This window comes from Culex pipiens, chromosome 2 (genome assembly GCF_016801865.2).
Source record: "Culex pipiens pallens isolate TS chromosome 2, TS_CPP_V2, whole genome shotgun sequence".
NCBI lineage: Eukaryota > Metazoa > Arthropoda > Insecta > Diptera > Culicidae > Culex > Culex pipiens.
The window spans coordinates 114,038,301-114,060,095 of NC_068938.1; the positions used below are offsets into that span (position 1 = coordinate 114,038,301).

General features: G+C 36.8%; 1 protein-coding gene across 1 annotated transcript in view; it reads left to right on the plus strand.

Annotated features, from left to right (window-relative positions):
• The first annotated feature begins 4,017 nt into the window (after nt 1–4,017).
• The window catches only part of LOC120414685 (ATP-binding cassette sub-family G member 1), a 34,547-nt gene continuing 16,769 nt past the window's right edge, over nt 4,018–21,795 (plus strand). The window contains exon 1 of the mRNA XM_039575969.2: nt 4,018–4,482. Within this exon, the coding sequence (XP_039431903.1) occupies nt 4,448–4,482 (35 nt within the window). The 5' untranslated portion in view covers nt 4,018–4,447. The remainder of the gene's footprint in view (nt 4,483–21,795) is intronic.

Sequence of the window (21,795 nt, forward strand, 5' to 3'; positions counted from 1 at the left end):
TAAAAATTCAGCCTACACAGTGAAAAAAGGGTTTCCAAAATCGTGAACAAGCGTTCATGAAAATGGGAACCACGAACAAAGTGTTCAAATCCCATGGTACGATTTCCAAAAACGTACCATGGGATTTGAAAAATTTGTTCGTGATTCCAGTTTTCATGAACGCTTGTTCACGATTTTAGGAACTCATTTTTCTCCGCGTAGAAGCTCTCAACCCAAATTTGAGTCACCCATAATCTAAAAACTGCTGACTAACGTGGAATTGCTGCTACTCACAATATTTTTTTTCTGGTTAAATTTAATCTAAGCAAATTTTATGCTTCAGACTTTTGACAGCATTGCTTAAATGAGCAATTCTCTGAGTTTTCGGTCATTCGATTTTTTTTTGTATTTTTTAATCCGGCTGAAACTTTTTTGGTGCCTTCGGTATGCCCAAAGAAGCCAATTTGCATCATTAGTTTGTCCATATAATTTTCCATACAAATTTGGCAGCTGTCCATACAAAAATGATATGTGAAAATTCTAAAATCTGTATCTTTTTTTTTATTTTTTGATCGAGTTGGTGTCTTCGACAAAGTTGTAGGTATGGATATGGACTACACTGAAAAAAAATGATACACGGTAAAAAAATTTTTGGTGATTTTTTATTTAACTTTTTGTCACTAAAACTTGATTTGCAAAAAACACTATTTTTATTTTTTTATTTTTTGATATGTTTTAGAGGACATAAAATGCCAACTTTTCAGAAATTTCCAGAATGGGCAAAAAATCTTTGACCGAGTTATGATTTTTTGAATCAATACATTCAATATTACGCCCATTTGAAATGTTAGTCTTGATTTTAAATTTTTGAAAATATTTTTTTCGAAAAGATTGGAAAATTTCACGAATGTTTCATGTTTTAACATTGTAAATCGGACCTATAGTTGCTGAGATATCGACATTAGAAAATGTTGGGTTGTTTGGGTGAGACTTAGAAAACATCAATTTTCCTGTTTTTTAGCCTTTGCATAGCAATATCTCAGCAACTATGGGTCGCATCAACAAAGTTCAATAAAGCAAAATATAGAGAATTTTCTCAGCTTTTCAAAAAAATTTTTTTCAAAGGTGGGCAAACATGGGCACTAATTATAAAAAATGAAAAACTGCGACAATTTTCAAAAAAAATACCTAAAAATGGCTATAACTTGAAAACGGTGCACTTTATCAAAAATTCACTAAAGTACTTTTTGATTGCAAATTCGATTTTACATCGAAAAATGAAGTTGAAAAATTTTTGCGACCGATATTTCGATTTTTTGAAAAAATCAGTATTGATTCAAAAAATCATAACTCGGTCAAAGATTTTTTGCCCATTCTGGAAATTTCTGAAAAGTTGGCAATTTATGTCCTCTAAAACATATAAAAAATAAAAAAATTAAAATAGTGTTTTTTTGCAAATCAAGTTTTAGTGACAAAAAGTTAAATAAAAAATCACCAATTTTTTTTTTACCGTGTAGCATTTTTTTCAGTGTAGTCCATATCCATACCTACAACATTGCCGAAGACACCAACTCGATCAAAAAATTCCTTCAAAAGATACAGATTTTTGAATTTTCACATATCATTTTTGTATGAACAGCTGCCAAATTTGTATGGAAAATTATATGGACAAACTAATGATGAAAAATGGCTTCTTTGGGCATACCGAAGGCACCAAAAAAGTTTCAGCCGGATTAAAAAATACAAAAATTAAAATTAAAGAAAAAAGACCGATTCCGTAGAGAACTGCTCAAATATGTAATTTGTAAAATATATTTAAACAAATAATTCGTGGATAGCATCCTGTTTTCTTTGTTACAAACACAATTACAATCAAACTTGTTTTAATCACTAGTTTCCCTTCCATTAATGAAAAGGGTAGGTTTTTTTTAACATTCAGTTGTTGATAAATCGATGTTATGTAATCTTCTCACAATTTGCTTTCTATCCATATTTTATAAAAAAATATTTTTATCGCGACATATTTCCTGGACTAAACCCTAAACATATATTTAGGATCGCAACAGCAATTGTAGTGACTAAGAACAGCACCGACATTGTTTGAATTATATTTTGGACATGACCAGGCCGGTGTCTAAGTGCAATCGGTGACGATAGGTCATTAGTGTCCGCGATCGACCGACCATCGGAAGTTTCTTCCATGCGTCGCGATCATCGCCATTGCGAATCACTGTTAGACGAAGGAACACACTAACACCATGTAAAAGAAGTATTAGTAGCAGTATTAGAGTGTCTCGTTCAACGAACGAAGACGATTCAAAGTACCCAGAGTGGTTGGCCGTGGCCAGGGCACACGATCATTCACGAACTTTACACAACTAAACTCAGTTTTATGAACAAATCTATTTGAAAGTTCCCATTTACAAGTAAAATCCTCTCCCGAGGTTTGACCATCGAAAAAATTTAAAATCGCAATCGGAATCAAAAAAGTCTTGAAATCATAAAATCATAAAATCATAAAATCATAAAATCATAAAATCATAAAATCATAAAATCATAAAATCATAAAATCATAAAATCATAAAATCATAAAATCATAAAATCATAAAATCATAAAATCATAAAATCATAAAATCATAAAATCATAAAATCATAAAATCATAAAATCATAAAATCATAAAATCATAAAATCATAAAATCATAAAATCATAAAATCATAAAATCATAAAATCATAAAATCATAAAATCATAAAATCATAAAACCATAAAATCATATACCGTAAACCTGGGTGACTTTGATAGGATTTCAATTTGTTTTTAGAATATTTTCCAACAGGTAAGGTTTTTCTCGAGATTATTATTTTTAAAACATGTACTGGGGTAGACCACACAAAGTCCATGCACTATTTCGGAAAAAAAGTTTTTTCAATAACGTTTAGAAAAATAGTTACGTTAAAAATTCTTAGTTTTAATTCCGGGGTGACTTTGATAGTCATAGTTTTTCTTGTTAAAATCATATTTAAGTTGTTCAAACTTCATTTGTACGTTAAATGTACCATCACTAAAGTAGCTGATATAGTTTTTAAGAAAAAATATCAATGTTTATATTTAGTTAACTAATTGTATAAGCTTTTAAGCAAAATACATATAAATTTTATAGGTAAAATTGTTAAAAAGTCGGAATTTTGCCTGAAATTTGTTAAAACTAGTTTTTTTTATTGTTAAAACTAGTTTTGTTTATAAAATTATCGATTTATATTGCATTTTATACTGAATTCGAAGCACAAATCACAAGTTTTCACATTTTACATGAAATTTGTTCAACTGAAATCGCCTATAAATTAAGAGAGTTTTTATAATTGTGTTTCAAAAACACATATTATTTTTTTTTTACAAACTTTTTTAACCTTCTCCTAGTGAAAAATTGTCCAAAGAATCCGAAAATGCATTCCGTTTTCCGATTAAAAATCATGTTCATTGAGAAAATCATGACACTTTGAGAAGTCTAAAATAATGGCTTTCATCAACATTTTCTTAACTATAGTTAACTAACTTTTTAAACTTGTCAAAATTTTATGAAAAGTTCTTCTTGAGGTACTTTGAACACTTCTCTACCACGGTCAGTATGTTTCTGAACCATTCCTTACGTATTTTAATTGTACTCTTCATTTTTTTGGAAAAATCGCAAACCTATCAAAGTCACCCCGGCTATCAAAGTCACCTCATTTTACGGTAATCAAGATTATCAAAAAAGTGTCCACTTGATTTATGGATGGTCCCAAATCAAAACCGAGTGCCGTTGCGATTGGCTAAAATTAAATTCTGTTTTTTTTTTACTATCATAAATGTTTATATTTTATAAACATTTGAACATTAAACGCATCTGAGTGTAATCCAACTAACGATCCATCCCTCAGTCGGGTGTGTTACACGACGACGGAGAAACGAGCAAAACAAAAAGTTTACATTTGATTCAGCGCAGAGTCAGCGCGAATAAAATGCGCTAGCTGTTTTCAATCGAGGCTCCTCGCAAAGTGTTCTGATTCGCTGTTGTTTTTTTCTCTTCATTATTTAATTCAAACATATATATTTTCTTATCGCATAGTGTGCCACATTTCCATAAGGAACGAACTTTGAGTAAACTGTGTGAAAAGTTCGCTAGTTTGGCTTAACCAGCCGCATCGATCGGATCGTGTCGTAAACGAGCAAAGTGAAATAAAAAAGTGCGCAGTGCGTGGAGAAAGGCTTCCAAAGTTGTGCAATAGCTGCTCTCGGAAGCAAAAACGGCAGACAGACTGAACTGACAGACTGGAGAAAGAGTCGAAAGTGCGACCGGACAGAACTCAAGTGTGAATGGATATGAAACGAGGTCACAAGTTTAGCAAGTGAAATCGGCTGGGAAGAATAGCTCTCGGGGGTAGAAAAAACTCATCGGATTAAAAGTGGATACTTAAACTAGACGATCGTCATGATGGATAAGGAGTACATACTGAACAATAACGTGTAAGTTCTGCTAAATAAGCTGTGAAAAAAGAGTTCCTAATGTACGAGCTTTGCTTCCGACGTGGTTTTCTGTGTAGTGAATTTCTTATTAAGCTGCTTGAGAGTGCACACAAATTGCACGGTTGACAGACTGTTGAGAAAACACCGGATCCAATCTATCAAACGATCCAGGGTCAGGAGGCTGATACGTCAGCTTTAGCAGCTCTGACTTGCGTGTTTGTTAGTTACTCTGTTGAGGGTAGATTTAATAGGCTCGCGTATATTTAAGTGTTTGGAGAGATCTGCCACGGAGACTTCACCTACGGTTGAAAATAAGGTGTCATAGATATTCCGACTAAGAAGCTGAATACCGGCCTGAAGAAACTGAAAAAAAATGTTTGTTTCGCGTATCTCAAATCGACGTCGTCGTGCTATCTTGTCGCACCCGCCATTTCGACGTTCCGAGAAAAACGCGTTTAAATGTTTGACCTTGAAAAAAACAAAAACAAAAACGAAAGCACGCAATTTAAACAATAACAAACACGTTTTGTTTGGCTAACCATTCTGTGCATTGTCCCGAAGTTTGATTAAAGTTGGTTGCTGGAGTCTCGAGTTTTAATTACAAATGTTTACGATAGTCTAACTTGTACGTGCGTCAAATGCGTTCTGACCTGAAATACCTTTGCCCTTTGTCGCACTTACATCAATTTTCAGGGAGTGACAAGATAGCACGACAAGATTGAAACTTCTTTCATATGAAAAGTGACAAAAATTTTCGGAGCTCTTTTGGTTTTCATTGAATGTCTCAGGATTGAAATCGAATTTTGGGGATCTGTGAAGGTCAAAAGATGAGGCATTGTGAACTGCACAAAATGGCGTTCTTAACTCAATTTGGCCCAAAATGCACGTACGATAAGTTAGCACGACGGCGACGAAATCTTAGTCTTATGGTTTGCGATTGTCTCACACCAATGATGTTCGTTTTCAGTAAATTTTTACTGCATTATTGATATTTTCAGTATTTTTTTTGCTAAATTTCAGAAAAATTTAAATGGGGCTGCCAAACTTTTTTGAAACAAAAAAATAATTGACAATAAAAAACAGATTTCTTTTTGAATGAGCAATTTTTAATTTTAAAAAATAGGTTCACTTGAGTTATTGATGGCTCCTCACTGAAAGGTGTTGATTTCAGCTGGCTTTTAAAAAAACCAAAATTAAACCCAAACATAATAGGTTGCAATAAAAAACAACTTAAACTTAAAGAGAAATAACAGATAAGAAGTAATAAAAGTGTTTTTTATTCATAAAATTATTTTTATTAGGTCCTTTTCAGTACTGGGATTTGGTAAGTACCAAAAATAACAGAATCGAATAGCAACACTTTTCAAAATAAATGCTGAAAAGTTCTACTTTTCAGCACTCAAATGGTGTTGTTCTTTAAAAGGGAACAATATTGGCATTTAAGTTTCACTTACTTAAAGAAAATTGTTAAAATATGTTTTATACAAAACATGATCTAATATAATCTTATCTAAAATTTAATATTGAGCGGAATAATTTTATTTGTTGTCGAATCTTGTTTTTATTAGATACTTTAAAATATATTTTTAATGCTTTTCTGGTCATGTCATAAAAATGAAAGTGAATAAAATAATTATAAGAGACTTATTTCATTTGAATCACACTGTATTAAAAATTTAGTTTCATTTTAAATCCAAAGCACAACAAAGAACAAAAAAAATCATTTTGAATGTCTAATTTATAAGCTATTTCAAAATTAATGTCCTTGTTCAGATTGAAGTGTAGATTATCACCAAATAATAGTATTGAGCTTATTCTATGATTTTAAGCTTGAAAACATAAGAAATATGATGAAAACAGAGATTTTGTGACTGCTTCAAAAATTTCCCGGGATCCCGGGAATTCCCAGGAAATTCAAAACCCGGGAAATTTGGACGCCCTATATGCAATCATTAATTTAAAAAAAAAAAAATGTAAGATTTGACGTTTTTTTCAAAAAGAACTTTTTGCGGTTTTGTAAATTGTAAATTCACTCAAATTCAAAAGATTTTAGAATAAACCAAAACTTGCGAAATATGATTCTAAACGCAGCGAAAAGCATTTTAAATTGATTTCGGTTCATTTCACCTAAATTTCTAATTTAAACTAAAAAAATTTTTTTTTTTCTTGCCCCCAAATTTTTCGAGCTTTGAAGAGGGGAGACAAAAACTTTTGATAAATAAATAAATTTTAATGAATTCACCTGCAAATGTATAATTTTAATTTCTCCGGATAATCCCGTTAATGTTTTTTGAGCCTCTTTTTGCCAAATATTTCTGCATGAGAGAGAAGAGACAGTTTAAGTACTCTTTCGAATTTTTCTCTCAGTGAGTGTCAAAAAAATCTTTTGATGAAGATTCTGTTATCGGATATACATTTATGCATTTAATAGTTAGTTTAAACTTATTTATAACTGCATTTGTTTCACCGCAACATGCAGGTGTTTTAAACTAAGTTGTTTTAGAGATTAAGCCCAATAGAATTTTATTATATTGAACACCATCATACACAACGTTTTTACAGCGGCATTTCCTCCCTACAATTACATGCCAATTACGGTAGATGTATTAGTAACTTTGTTAGAGCGGTTTGACCTGACGGTAATTTATTCACTTCAAAACCTGAATCATTGATTTACTACACAAACACATTGATCTCTCTCCTCTCCAATCCGGAAACAAGTAAATATTCATAAAACGAGTGTCGGAAAAGCGGGCCACGAAGGACGCCATCTTTGTTCATTGCACTTGCCCTAAGTGCCGTTCGATGCTGGCCACTGCACCCGTTGTTGTTGGTTTGCTGATAGAACGAATGCACCGCAAAGTGTGACGTCGAATCTTGATAACCCCTTTCTGCGACGAAAGACAAGCTTTTGCAGTTGTTGACTGTGGAAATTTCGAGTACCGTCATCTGGGCCGAATCGGGACTACAGTCTGAATAGGGACAGCAGTGTTTAGAACACTTGAAGGTTTTAAATTTGGAAATGGATGTAAACATTTTGTTGGTCTGAGTCTGTTCTATATGAAAACTACAAGAAAAATCAAAATATTGTGCTCTAAAATGGTTAAAACTGCTGTCCCAATTCGCCCCATGTGTCCCAATTCGCCCCAGTTGACGGTAATAAATTTTTAAACTTTTTATTTTTTCGATGCGTTGTTCAAATTTAAAAAAAAAAGATCTAAATATAAGTTTTAAAGCAAAAAAACCCTCGACAAAACCAAAAACCTTAGCAACGCGTGCTAATAGCCCATATAAACGCACATAAATAATTCAAAACATTAGGAACAAAGTACAGTTTACGCGTGACGTCAATGTAATCGTTATCGCTACTCGAGCAAACAGCAAGGTTCAGAGCTAGAGAGATCATAACAAACTCAATACTGAGTATTCAATGATAACAATATTTTTTTAAAATATTATCCAATATTTCTGCATTTCTAGTTCAAATCTAGTCAAAATCTTTTTATGCTTAAAAATTGACCAAAACAATCAGAATTTTCCGCAATAGTAAATCATCAACCTTGAAAAACGGCTGAATTTCAAAATCACCGCTCCGTTATCAGTCACTAACACTGGAACAAGCCCTCTGGAATCCAGGCATCAGTTAATCACTCAAAAATGGATTTTTGATAAAAAAAAATCCACTTATCGCTGATTGTATGGTCAAAGGTGTTAAGTGTTCGATGAATAACAGTTTGTCGAATCTGCTAATGACTGTGGGCAGCCTTGAGTTTTTGTCGGGCGTATTTATTTGAGGGTCTAAAACATGCGAAAGAATTCGGCTGTCAAATATAGGCAGTTGTTAATTATTTTGGTTGCTGTTTAGTCGAAAGCAAATGTTTATTTAGAATTTTCGAGAGTAGATATTTGCACAAACGTACCACTTAACGATGCATTCTGATTTGAAAAGCCAATTTTTAAAAATAGCATTTCCTCCACATTTTATCAACTTAAAAATTACTCACTATGTTTATGCAATGACATTCAGAACGAAGAATGCCGCCAAAGAAAAACAAGTTTTCCAAGTTGGTACCTCCAATGGCAGTCGCGTGATCGCTTACGCCGCGTTCACCGTTGGGCTGTATAAAGACCACCAACAGCCAAAGCTAAAGAGAGCGACGGGTTCAGTGCCTATGGTTCTCCTTCTAAGGTTGTCGGTAAAAATCAGGGGCTCGTTTACGTAATCAAAATCGGTTTAGCCCGCAGTGAATCGTGTGCACTTGTAGGGCAGACTGGATCAGTTAATTTAAAGCTTATAATTGTTTGAAATGTGGGTTTTAATTTAATTTTACAACTGATCATGTAATTTATTCATCAAAAGCATGAACATTTGAAAACGGGAAAATTATAACTAAACATTTGGAAGTATTTAAAAAAAAATCATAATAAATTCCCACAAAACGCGGACATTGATTTCTAATCTAATCTAATCTAATCTAATCGAACACAAGCGCAGCCAGTCCGAAGAAAGCATCCGCGAAGAACTTATGGTTAGATTACGCCTCAAGTTCTTTCTTGTCATTATTAATGATTGCAGTACTTTCGAGAACCCCCGAAATGTATTACACTCACTAAAGCGGCCCGGCCAACCGCAAGAGACAGATTTTATGAACGGAACCCACATTTCATGGAATCATCAGGGGAAGAAGAAGAAGTGAGGACATACCGTACCAACCACTTCGAGTTATTTATAGAATATGGTGTGTAGTGTGTGTAGGGGAATCGTTGGGGAAGGGATTGTTGTATTATATAGTAAATGACCTTGTGACATTATTTCACTACTACGGATTAATTCACTCAAGGGGTGTTAACCCCTCGGTGGCCGAGTGGCTAGAGCATCTGACTACCAATCTAAAGGTGTGAGTTCGAATCCCACCTGATTCCATGCGTTTTTTGTTCATATTCAAAGTTCAATTATAGTCGAATAATTTCAAGGAGACCGGTCGGGAATCGAACCCGGAACCTTCCGCTTATGAGGCGGGAGCCGTAGCCATTAAGCCACGGGCCGGTTTCCAACAAAACGCGGACATTGATTTCGAAAAAAAAAACAACAATTTTGTTCTGGCTTTGAAATAGTTCTGATTATAAGTTGAAAAGTGGAAAATAATCGAAGCTTATTCTCAAAAAGTCCATTTTTTTTTGAAAAGTAATAATAATAATTTGTCCAGTTTTGTTGAAGTCACTTAGAGCAACATTTGTTTATGTTTATCTTGTTTGAATTTGGGTTTGGCATCTCCAATCATAACATTTTGCTTATCCTTTTTTTCTCATTATTGCTGGGTAATTCTTCGCCAACTCACACGAAATCTGAAAAAGTTACCTCGACCACTCTACGATTTGCGTGAAACATTGTCCCAAGGGGTAACTTTTGTCCCTGACCACGAATACGAGGTCCATTTTTTGACATCTCGTGACGGAGAGGCGGTACGACTTGAGCTTGAAATGATGGTGGTTTGGAAATTTGGTGTCAAAGGGACTGTTATGTAAAGTTGGACGCAAGATTTGATGGCGTATTCAAATATTTAAACATAAAAACGTATTTTTGATAAAAAAAAAAAACAAAAATAGTTTTGAAAAATCTGCCATTTTCCATTACTTTTTTTTTGAGTGCATAATTGACAAAGGGAGCGCGTGGTCGTAAAAAATATTCGGAGTGAAAAGTGATTTTTTTTTGTGTGTGTGCCTTTTGTTTCACATTTTTGTCGTGTATTGTGTGCTGCGAGGAGAAGATTGCCCTCTGAAAATGCAGCGTCATCAGTGCATAATTGACAAAGGGAGCGCGTGGTCGTAAAAAATATTCGGAGTGAAAAGTGATTTTTTTTGTGTGTGTGCCTTTTGTTTCGCATTTTTGTCGTGTATTGTGTGCTGCGAGGAGAAAATTACCCTCTGAAAATGCAGCGTCATCAGTGCATAATTGACAAAGGGAGTGCGTGGTCGTAAAAAAATATTCGGAGTGAAAAGTGATTTCTTTTGTGATTTTCAAAGCCCTTCCTATATTATCGTTGATCGGAAGGCACGGCGTCGGGTGGATTGTGTTTAAATTTTTCGAATAAGGTTTTATTTTTTTTTGCGGTGAAAAAGCCATTTTTATATAATGAACGAAAGACGCACTGACAATTTGGATCGTTGAGTAAATAGTGGAGCAAAATATCTGTGTGTGGGTGAGTTTGTGTGTTAACCAGAAAGACCTTCCCATAGCATCGTTGCTCGGAAGGCTCGCCGACGCGTCTGTTATGAAAGTCCTTCCCATAGCGTCGTAGCTCGGGAGGCATCGAAAAAAATCACGTGATGCTTGAAGGAGATGCTGTGGATTCAACGGTCTCAAGCGGTATCAACATGTATAGAGAAAAACTATGTGCTTGATGAGTCTGCAACTTCAACTATCGGACTAACATTCCTCCCTTTCGTTGAACTGCAGGCTTCTTGTGAGGGCGCCGGTATTGACTAATAAAGTAGAGATCTTCAGAGGTTAAACAGTGAACGGATGGTTGGCTCCCACTGATCATTTTTGATTTATTGTTTAACTTCAGCTGATCTGTCAATAACGGAGTAGCAGCTCATTGGCAGTCAACCATACTCATGCTCATGCTCATGCTCATGCTCATCTGCCATTTTCCATTACTTATTTTTCAAATTTTTTTGGCACATGTCGTTTTATGGGTAATTTCATGTACTTTTCGAATCTGCAATAACCCAGAAGGGTATTTTTGACAAAGAACTTTGTCCTAAGGTTTCTATACGTGGTGTCAATCCAAAATTTTTGCGAAGCGAAAACGTTACGTGACGAATTCCCCTCTCGGCAAATTTCCCCTCTTAGGTACACACTGGTTGGTTGAACAATCGTTTCCCTATCAGTCAATCGAAAGACGTGAGATTGATGTATCTAAAGTTACCCCACTCCACCTCATAATTTTCGGATCGTCGACGCACAGTGGATCCAGGTGTGACAAAAATCAAAAAATGAAAGTTAAATTTCAGTAGTGTTAGTATTTTTCTATTTTTTCTCATACCTTCAAAAACTCTTTCCCAAATTTTGAGCAAAATTGGATGGAATTTGAATTTTTGGCGACTTTAAGAGTGCAGACATTTTTGTTATTTCTAGTAGCTGAAACTTCAAAATTCGCCAAAAATATTTTTTCTTAAAACTTGCATAACTCAGCCAATTTTCAACCAAATTTGATTCTTCTGGCTGCATTGGAAAGGTAATTAAAAGTTGTTAATTTTACTGTTCTTGGAATTCTGATTGACCCCTCCCCCCTTTTTAGCTATTCAAAGGAAAGATAGCATTAACTATTTTCAAGATTTTTTCGAATTTCAACCCTTCAGGAACAATTTTGTACGGGTGTGAACAAAGTCTCCTATGCAGTTTCTGTCGTGAAATTTAATGTACTTTCAGACTGTGTATAGCAAATTTTGCTCATACTTGCTCGAAAGATCAAAATTTGCATGTTTCTAAAAAAAGTCAAAGTACTCTACTCTATTCACGAATCGGATCAATAAGTCAGATATGGCAATCGCCTTATGATCTTTCTTTATATTCAAGAATGCAACAAATTTACTAAATAATACTGGATTTTGGATTTCTTAGTGTACCAAGAACCCCCCCCCCCCCCTCTCACTCGTCTTTTTTATGACTTGGTTAAATATTCCTCTTGGAATGACTGAAAACTTCAACGGCGCAAATACTTTTTATTGTAAAATTTCACATGGGCTTGTGTGCTATCTTGTGACCCGTCTGCTGAAAAAGAAAGGACGTGTCACAAGATAGCACACAAGCTACGATGTGTATTTGCGTGGAGAATTATTGGAACAAAGTGATGCGAGCAGTGATAAACATAGTTAATTAGCAATTGCAAACATTTTAATGAGCACCGTCATCAGGGTGACATTGGGTCTGGTGGGTGAGATACAATCATACAAAATTGCTAAAATTTGTATGACCTAATCTCACCCCCAGACCTAATGTCACCCCTGATGACGGTACATACTTTTTTTTGGTACGATAGATTTTCTTGTGGGAATCCTAACCATGCAAGATTTTTTTTCAACTGTCCCAAAAAATCTTCCAAAAAGTCTTCCTTAAAGCAGTTTCTACCTTACATATTTTTATGTGCAGCTTAGTACATAAAAAGCAGAGCAGACCTTGGCTCTAGTCGTGGATGAAGAGAAGAGGGAATCTTAAGATAGGAAATTAAAAAAAATAAAATTCAAAACCTTATTCTCAACCTTTTTAATGAAAATGTATCACAAATTACTCTAATTAATAACTCTAATGCAAAAAAAAGTTTATGATTTATTAATTTTGTAGGTTTATCTTTGTTTTGCACCCTAGTATTTGGAGAATATTCGAAAGGGGAACGAGATGAAAACTTGAAATGAAGTTTTTGTTGGCCTCAACAAAAGTCTAGAGTTTTTGACAAAGAACTTTGTCCTAAGGGCTCTATTCTGGTGAGGTGTCAATCCAGAAAAACGAAAAATGTCGCGCGTTACGAAAATGTTGCATGCTTGGTACTGAAGAAGAGGTCTGCGACGCAACAAGGCACTGTTGCGTCACCATTTCGAGCCAATATAAACCCCGCTCGATCAGCCCAAGGAAATCATTCTATCGCTGGACGCCGAGGAGTGAACAACAACCTGGACCTGGAAGCAGATGGCCTGGAGGCCCAGAAGCAATTGGCCGAAAAGCAGCTGGCCTGGAACAAGGAGCAGCCCAAGCGGAGACAGGCCAGCCGGAATATTCTGGCCACAAGACCCGGAGTGGCCAGAACCCTCAGGGGTGTTCCGATGGAAGGCCATACGAGACTGGACAATAGGGGTATCAAACTTCTTGGATTTTGATACTGGTGATGAAAATGGACATTTTGACAGTATTGGCAACAACCTGGAGTGGCCGGTGCCCTCAGGAGGTTCTCCCGGGAGGACATTAACAGAACCATACGATTTTGGGCAATATGGGTATCAAACTTCTTGGTTTTCAATACTGGTAATGAAAATGGCCATTTTGACAGTATTGGCCACAACCTGGAGTGGCCGGTGCCCTCAGGGAAGTTCTCCCGGGAGGACATTTACCGAACCATACGATTTTGGGCAATATGGGTATCAAACTTCTTGATTTTCAATACTGGTAATGAAAATGGCCATTTTGACAGTATTGGCCACAACCTGGAGTGGCCGGTGCCCTCAGGGAGGTTCTCCCGGAAGGACATTTACCGAACCATACGATTTTGGGCAATATTGGTATCAAAATTCATGTTTTTCAATACTGGTAATGAAAATGACCATTTTGACAGTAATGGCCACAACCTGGAGTGGCCGGTGCCCTCAGGGAGGTTCTCTCGGGAGGACATTTACCGAACCATACGGTTTTTGGCAATATGGGTATCAAAATTCATGAGTTTTAATACTGGAAATGATAATGGCCATTTTGACAGTGTAGGCCACAACCTGGAGTGGCCGGTGCCCTCAGGGAGGTTCTCTCGGGAGGACATTTACCGAACCATACGATTTTTGGCAATATGGGTATCAAAATTCATGGGTTTTAATACTGGAAATGATAATGGCCATTTTGACAGTGTAGGCCACAACCTGGAGTGGCCGGTGCCCTCAGGGAGGTTCTCCCGGGAGGACATTTACCGAACCATATGATTTTGAGCAATTGTTCAAGGCTCAACTGCGATCGTTGACGATGACGATGGAATGAAAATCGTTGGCAAAAATGCTGCCTTCACGACTCCACGGCAAAACAAAACAGCCAATCAGAGAGCGGAAAGATTTTTTGCGTGGGTCAAAGCCCGCGCTTGCTTGTTCAAGGCCAACTGCGATCGATTGACCGTTGACACTTGCAAGCGAAAATTGTTAATATTCGTAAGTTTTTTTTAAATGAAAATTTTGGGGGAAGTATTTAAATTAAATTAAACGCCAAGCGTCAAAAGCTTTAAAAATGCACCAGAAGCAGTGCATGAATCATTTGAAACAATAACTCTTTCGTGAATTTTTCGTTGGCGCTGAAAAGCGCAATTTTGTTAAATTGCAGCAGAAGTTGATTCTTGTGGCCATCTTCTCGAGCGTCCATCCAAGTAGGCCTTGTTTTTCTCCTTCAACGTCGTTTTGGCAGCAATTTCACGCACACGCTGGCGTGTTTCTTCTTCTCGGAGCTCGCTCTTGATTTCCTCCAGTCGTTGATTTTTTTCCGCTGCTGCTGTTGCTGCTGCTGCTGCTACGATGTTGTCGGTTCGAACGATGACGATGGAATGAAAATCGTTAGCAAAAATGCTGCCTTCACGACTCCACGGCAAAACAAAACAGCCAATCAGAGAGCGGAAAGATTTTTTGCGTGGGTCAAAGCACGCGCTTGCTTGTTTTAAGGCCAACTGCGATCGTTTGACGTTTGACACTTGCTAGAGAAAATTGTTAATATTCGTAAGTTTTTTTTTAAATGAAAATTTAGTTTTTCTCCTTCAACGTCATCTTGGCAGCAATCTCACGCACACGCTGGCGTGTTTCTTCTTCTCGGAGCTCACTCTTGATTTCCTTCAGTCGTTGTTTTTTCCGCTGCTGCTTCTTCTGCTGCTGCTATGGAGTTGTCGGTTCGAACGATTACGATGGAATGAAAATCGTTGGCAAAAATGCTGCCTTCACGACTTCTTATCCCCACCACTGCATCAAAAAGCGAATGACGTAGGAATGGGATAACCGGCGCAAAGGGGCGGGGCATCCGTCACCATTCTAAGCCAATATAACCCCGCTCGGTCAACCCTGGGAAATCATTCTATCGTTGGACGCCGAGGAGTAAACAACAACCTGGACCTGGAAGCAGATGGCCTGGAGGCCCAGAAGCAGTTGGCCGAAAAGCAGCTAGCCCGGAGCTAGGAGCATACCAAGCGGAGGCAGGCCAGCCAGAATAATTGAGAGCCACCGGAATATTCTGGCCACAAGATCCGGAGTGGCCAGATTCCTCAGGGGTGTTCCGATGGAAGGCCATACGAGACTGGACAACATGGGTATCAAACTTCTTGGATTTTGATACTGGTGATGAAAATGGCCAATTTGACAGTATTGGCTACAACCTGGAGTGGCCGGTGCCCTCAGGGAGGTTGTCCCGGGTGGACATTTAACGAACTAAACGATTTTGGGCAATATGGGTATCAAAATTCATGATTTTCAATACTGGTAATGCAAATGGCCATTTTGACAGTATTGGCCACAACCTGGAGTGGCCGGTGCCGGTCAGGGAGGTTCTCCCGGGAGGACATTTACCGAACCATACGATTTTGGGCAATATTGGTATCAAATTTCATGGTTTTTGATATTGGTAATGAAAATGGCAATTTAGAAAAAGTTAACCAAAAGCTGCAGTGGCCGGTGCCCTAAAGGACAGTTTTCCCGGGAAGACATCTATTGAACCAACGAGTTTTGGCAATATGGGTATCACAACTCATGGTTTACAATACTGGCCATTTCGAAAAAGGTGGCAACAATTTGGAGAGGCCGCTACCTGATGATTGTTCCGATTGGGGGACAAACATCGAATTATAGAGATATCATGGTTTTTTAATACGGAGCTTAAAGAAAAATTAAACGAAAATATAAATCCAATAATGTTTTGATTTTATCTGACGCATAATTCAACAAAATTGCTTAATTTTAAAAGCTTTTCTGCTAAGTTCTTTGTCATACTGGTCATGTGTAACATAACCACCTGCACCTTTTTTAAAGGTCCTTTAATTTATTGTGTTTCATATGTTTATAGGACCTTTAAAAAAACTCTAGAAATGTCTTCTAATATTTTTCTACCTAAACTACAGATACTACTAAAATGTGCACAGTTAAAATGTTATGATAATCTCATAGAAGCCAAATAACACTTTTCCTCAAATACACAAAATTTGGAACACCCTATTAACTGGACCACCCTAACGTTACTACTGTACTGATCCTGATCAACTTTTCGGAAGATGACAAAGCTGTTATTTAAAAGTGTGGTATCTACGAATTTGATTTAACAAAATTTCGGTTATGGATCAATGTGATATGGTACCACCCTAACATTTTTTTTGTTAAGATTTACACACACACACACACAATCAAAATTCCAAGCTACTATTGATATAAAAAAATACAATTTCAGCAATTAAAAAAAAATATTTGAAAAATAAATATTTATGTACCACCCTAATGTACTTAGATTTTATTTCATGAAAAAATAAATGTGTTTTTTGAATTCAGCTGCCCAAAATTACCCTAATATGACATATTTGGTAGAATACCTGACATTTTTTTAATTTTGTCACACCTTTGTTCGGAGAGGATCCACTGTGCGACGGGGCAAAAAGCGAATAAGGTGGTATAAGAGAATGGGTGCAAAGAGGCGGGGCATACTTCCCCGATCTAAACCAACAAAACTCGGCTCGGTTGGTCCCGAAAATTCATTCTGTTGCTGGACGTCGACGAGTCAACATCAGGAGCAGATGGCCTGGTGGCCTGGTGGCTCGGGAGCAGATGGTATGGACCAGCCAAGATATGCCAGCCGGCATTAGAAGGAGTCGACAATTGGAATTGGCCACCACCTGGAGTGTTCGGAGTCCCCGGGGGTGTTCCGATAGGGGGACATTTGCCGAACCATAAGTGTTGGGGCAATATGGGTATCAAAATTTATGGTTTTTGGTACTGGAATACTGGGAATCATGGGGAAACATTGTACATCGGACGGGCATTGAAATCGAAAATTTCATCAATCATCTTGCAAAGTTCTTTGTCATACTGGTCATGTGTAACATAACCACCTGCACCTTTGTTTTCATTTTGAACAAAAATTTCAATTTAAAATTTCGTGTTTTAAAATGTGGGTTATTTTAAAAAGTCCCAAAATGTTGTACAAAGTTAAAGGACAGACAATAACAAAAGTTTTGATGTATAAACATGAGGAGTTTGCTTGTAACCTTCACGAGTGATCTTAACTCTTTCAACACTAATGGAACGAACTTGAACACACTGAAATGACAAGAATAATTTATTATAATCATTTCAACATAATTGTATAACGAATTTAGAGCACGTGATCAGTGCAGCCATCAGTCGTTCCAATTCAGAGAAAAAGAGAAAGTTATTTAGAATTTAGTTCCAATCTAATTTTATGATTATTATTTTATTGTATCTTGAAAAATATCGCAATCTTATAAAGTATCAAAGTGAGCTCAAATCAAACTCCACCCTCTCCTAACTATAAACCAACACACTCGCACACATAGACAAAGTGCATCGTCCGTCAGCGCCGTCATCGCGGTTTTGCGGTACACGGTCGCGGTTAATGCATTATGCTACCGCCGATCAACCGTCCGAATCGGCCCCGAAGTTGGTGCTGTTAGAACCACCCGATCCAACAGAGGGCTGCTGGCGGCGGTAGGGTTGATCGTACGACGGGTACTAGAAACTAGTTAGAAGAGCATGAAAAAGTTGCTTTTTTGAAGGCCGTCTAGTTCATGTGCCATGATTGCAGCAAAAATACTTGTTGTTAGTTAGTACCTGCGACTATCTGACTCGTTTTGATGTAAGGCAAAGCTCGCGATCAAGTTCGGAGGCTTGCTGCGATCAGAACGTTTAACCTAGTTGAGCGAGCGTTCGCACGGTTGCTTAGATAGTTGCATTCGCGCAGTACGCTAGAATCGTCGTCTCGTCGTCGCGTTAAGTGGAAGTGGAAGTGTTCTTGTCTGATTGGACCTTAACGTCCGATCGCCGTCACCGCCTGCTTCGCCAGCGCGCGGAAATTCGAAAGGAAGAAAGGAAGGAAGGTGGGCTTGCACACGATCGCACACATCGATTGACGAAATGTGTCTCCATCGCCGTTGATTGCTAGTTAGAAGTTGTTGGAAGTTTTCGTGTTGAAACTCCCACCCTGTAGCAATAACATCCAAACGCAAGTTAGAACACATTTTACGTAACGCGCAAACTTCCTCCCTGCCTCTGTGTTTGTGTGTGTTGATATAATTTAAGCGTTTGCGAGCGTTAATTGCAAATATGCCTGGGGAACGAACCCCTAACTTGAACAATCATTAGAACAAACAATTCCGTGTGAGTCGAACTGGAAATAATAACTATGACTTATCAGAACGTTTAATCTGGATTTCTATCGTGTCATGATTGCGGCAAGTGGGTCGATACTGACGCGAAGATGGGTCACGACAGGTCTCAATTTATACGAAATGATTACTGAGCTGAAAGTTAAGCTGATCGTGATTTTTTTTTCAGGTGTCAATGATAAACTATTTCTGTGGAAAATCTTAATGGGGGAATACAAAATCGCCGACATTTTAATTTTTTTATGGATTTATCACAGTTCATTGCATTGTTTATTTTTTCAAAAACGCTCTGTAATTTGCAGTGAACTCAGTCCTGAAAAAATGCATTAGCTCTACTTTAAATACCTCAACCTCAAGTGCGCTTTTCAAAGAATCCATCTCTCCCTAATTGTAAGAAGCAATGATCTCGTCATTGGTTGACTGAAGCGCTGTTATCTGATGTCAGTAGCTTAGTTATCACTGAATGCCGGAAGAGTTTGGTTTTGATTGAAATGAATGATGCTGGATTAATTGATCGTTTGGTGATAAAATTTATTTGTTTACCAAAAGAAGTATATTTTATTCGTTTCTGTCCATTTCTTTCGAATGATGGCATGAGCACACATCACATTTCATTCTAATTTGTTTACCAAAACACAGCCCAGGTGGCTCGATAGGGCGCCAAAACCGGTCCACTGCTCTTGATTTTCATGTTTTTGTTTTTGTTTCATTCTCTTTACCTCAATTTATGTTCTGCGCGAAAGACGCTAAACATTACCAACATTTGGTCTGACTTGTTTGCCTTACCACCACCATCGAAGGCTGAGTCAGCCAGTTGTTTGTTGAATCATATGTGTTATAAAGTGCCACATATGGAAAGTATAGTCGGTATCAAAGTTACTGCCTTGTGTGTAGACATCACAACAGCAGCCATTATGCCGCGACGGAAGACAAAACTGTCTCCGTGTGTCCCCAGACCCGACCACTACTGCATGACCGTGGTCAAGCCAAAACCAACACCGGAACACCCGACGACAAATATTGGTGCACCAACAGGGCGAGCAGGGATCCAACTTGGACGGATTTTAAAAATGTCTTTAATTCAATCACCAGAAAGTAATTGATATCGCTGTGACGGAGAAATAATTACTTCAACCTTTACTTGCAGTTGTTTGAGTGTGTTTGTTTTAAAATGTCTTCATGAATTAAAATGGCAACTGTGCCATTTAGCCCCATGTGCCCCATAGTCGCACAATGGGTTAGAAGGTGTCCAACATTTTATTTTGACGTTTTTATCCTGAAATTATTCATATTTCATACATCACGTTGGTATCAATATGTAAAGTTAATTCATCTGCTCGTTCACCCTTTGCGATTGACACCATTCTGATAAGTTCAACTTTTGGTAACTCAAATAAGCAGTGTTCCCAGGCCAGCATTTAAAAAAACTGACAAAGTGTTAAACATAAATAAATTGGAAGGCAATAAAGTGCCAGATGACAGGTTACATTATTGTTTATTTAAACTGAATTCTTCAAATCAAATCCGATCAATTGTTTGTTGTTTTTAAAACTAAAAACTAAAAAGAGAGAGAAACGTGAATCTGATGTCAGCTTATTTGAAGTGAGATTTCGATTTTACTTTCAAAAAGTCAATAAAAAATTGTTTATCTTGATTGACCAACGCATGTTTATAAACTTGTGTTGCACAGGTTCAAAGAAATAAAAAAAAAAATTTGCAACCATTAACACCTGACAGCTCGTATAATGTTGGGCACAAAATGTAGGGAAGGGTAGCCATCAATGAGACACTTTTGGTTTTTAACTTTCAAGGATTTTTGTTTTTTTTTTTTTTCATCAGCATATTTTAATGAGCTTCTTGTTGCATTTTCTTTCCTTTAATGTTTTCTAACATTGGCCAAAATATGAGATTGATCCGACCTCTACATCCAGGGTTATTCAACTGTCTCATTGTAGACGCACTTTGCAGGAACAATGAGACAGCTGGGGAACAATGAGACACTGTACGGAAATCAATTCTTTTCTAGTAAAACATCATGTTTTGTAATGTTTCATTGCAGGTTCATTGCCTCGAACATTTTAAAATAATTTTACAAACTTGAGACTTTAATTAACAAAAGTGATACTAAGAAGTATTGAAATTTTGTAAAATCCATGTATTTATACCAAATAATTTTATATTTTTGGTTAAATAGAGTTAAAACTCAAAAAATATGCCAAAAATCACTTTCTATTCATGTTTGGAAAGATTTACATTGATTTTGAAAAGTTTAATGAAGAAAAATCAAAGTGTCTCATTGTTACCCATTGGCTGAAAGGAGTGGGGAACAATGAGAAAGCTTTGGATGCTGGGTATATACTAAATTTTGTTCAAACCTAATGAAACTCATCCCCTATGGAACGTCGAAAGAAATCTGTAGAAATTTTAGTTTTGGTGTTAATGGCAGCGTACATGCGAAAAAATAATTTGTCCATAATTTATTTTAGCACCCCAAAATCCATAACCAAAGCCACTATCTGGGACGGGACGGCTGGATAGAGTCTTCTTTTTTAGTGTTTACGTTTGTATTCTTCTTCTGTTTTTTGCAAGATAATTCGTGTTCGAAAACAAATATCAAGCAATCAGATAGCTTGACAATTCAAATTTTCTTGATGATGTTTTTCAACTCAGTGCTCAAGCATGCGGATGACTTTTTCTTTGGTTAAAATGTTGTTTAGTTTTTCCTCGCAGATTTTTTTGATTTGGCTGTTAAAATTTGCAGTTGGACGTGGGTGGAGAATCCTGAGTTTATGTTCCATCGTTTTACGGTGGATCCGTTCATAAGGAGCTGCCTGATTCAAATTACTTGAAATGGTTGGCAAATCAAAGATGAGTCAAAAAATGATCACTTCTTCTATTTTTATTGTGTTTTTCATATGAAAGATTTTTTATTTTTATTTGGATGTAAAAAATGCAACACGATTTAAATGCGTTTTCTTACTTCAATCTAAATAAAATCCTAAAAAGCCTGCAAGTCATTAAATGGGAGGGGAGATTTTTTCTTAGATCTGCTCCTGTCGTTGTCCCGTTACGCAAAGGAAGTAAATAAACCTTTCCCAGTTCCCCAAAGAGGAGCACGTCGAATTCAACGGCAATTTTTACTCAACTTTAAAGATATTTAACATTCCATAGGTCACACGCCCTAAGGTGTCAGAATCGA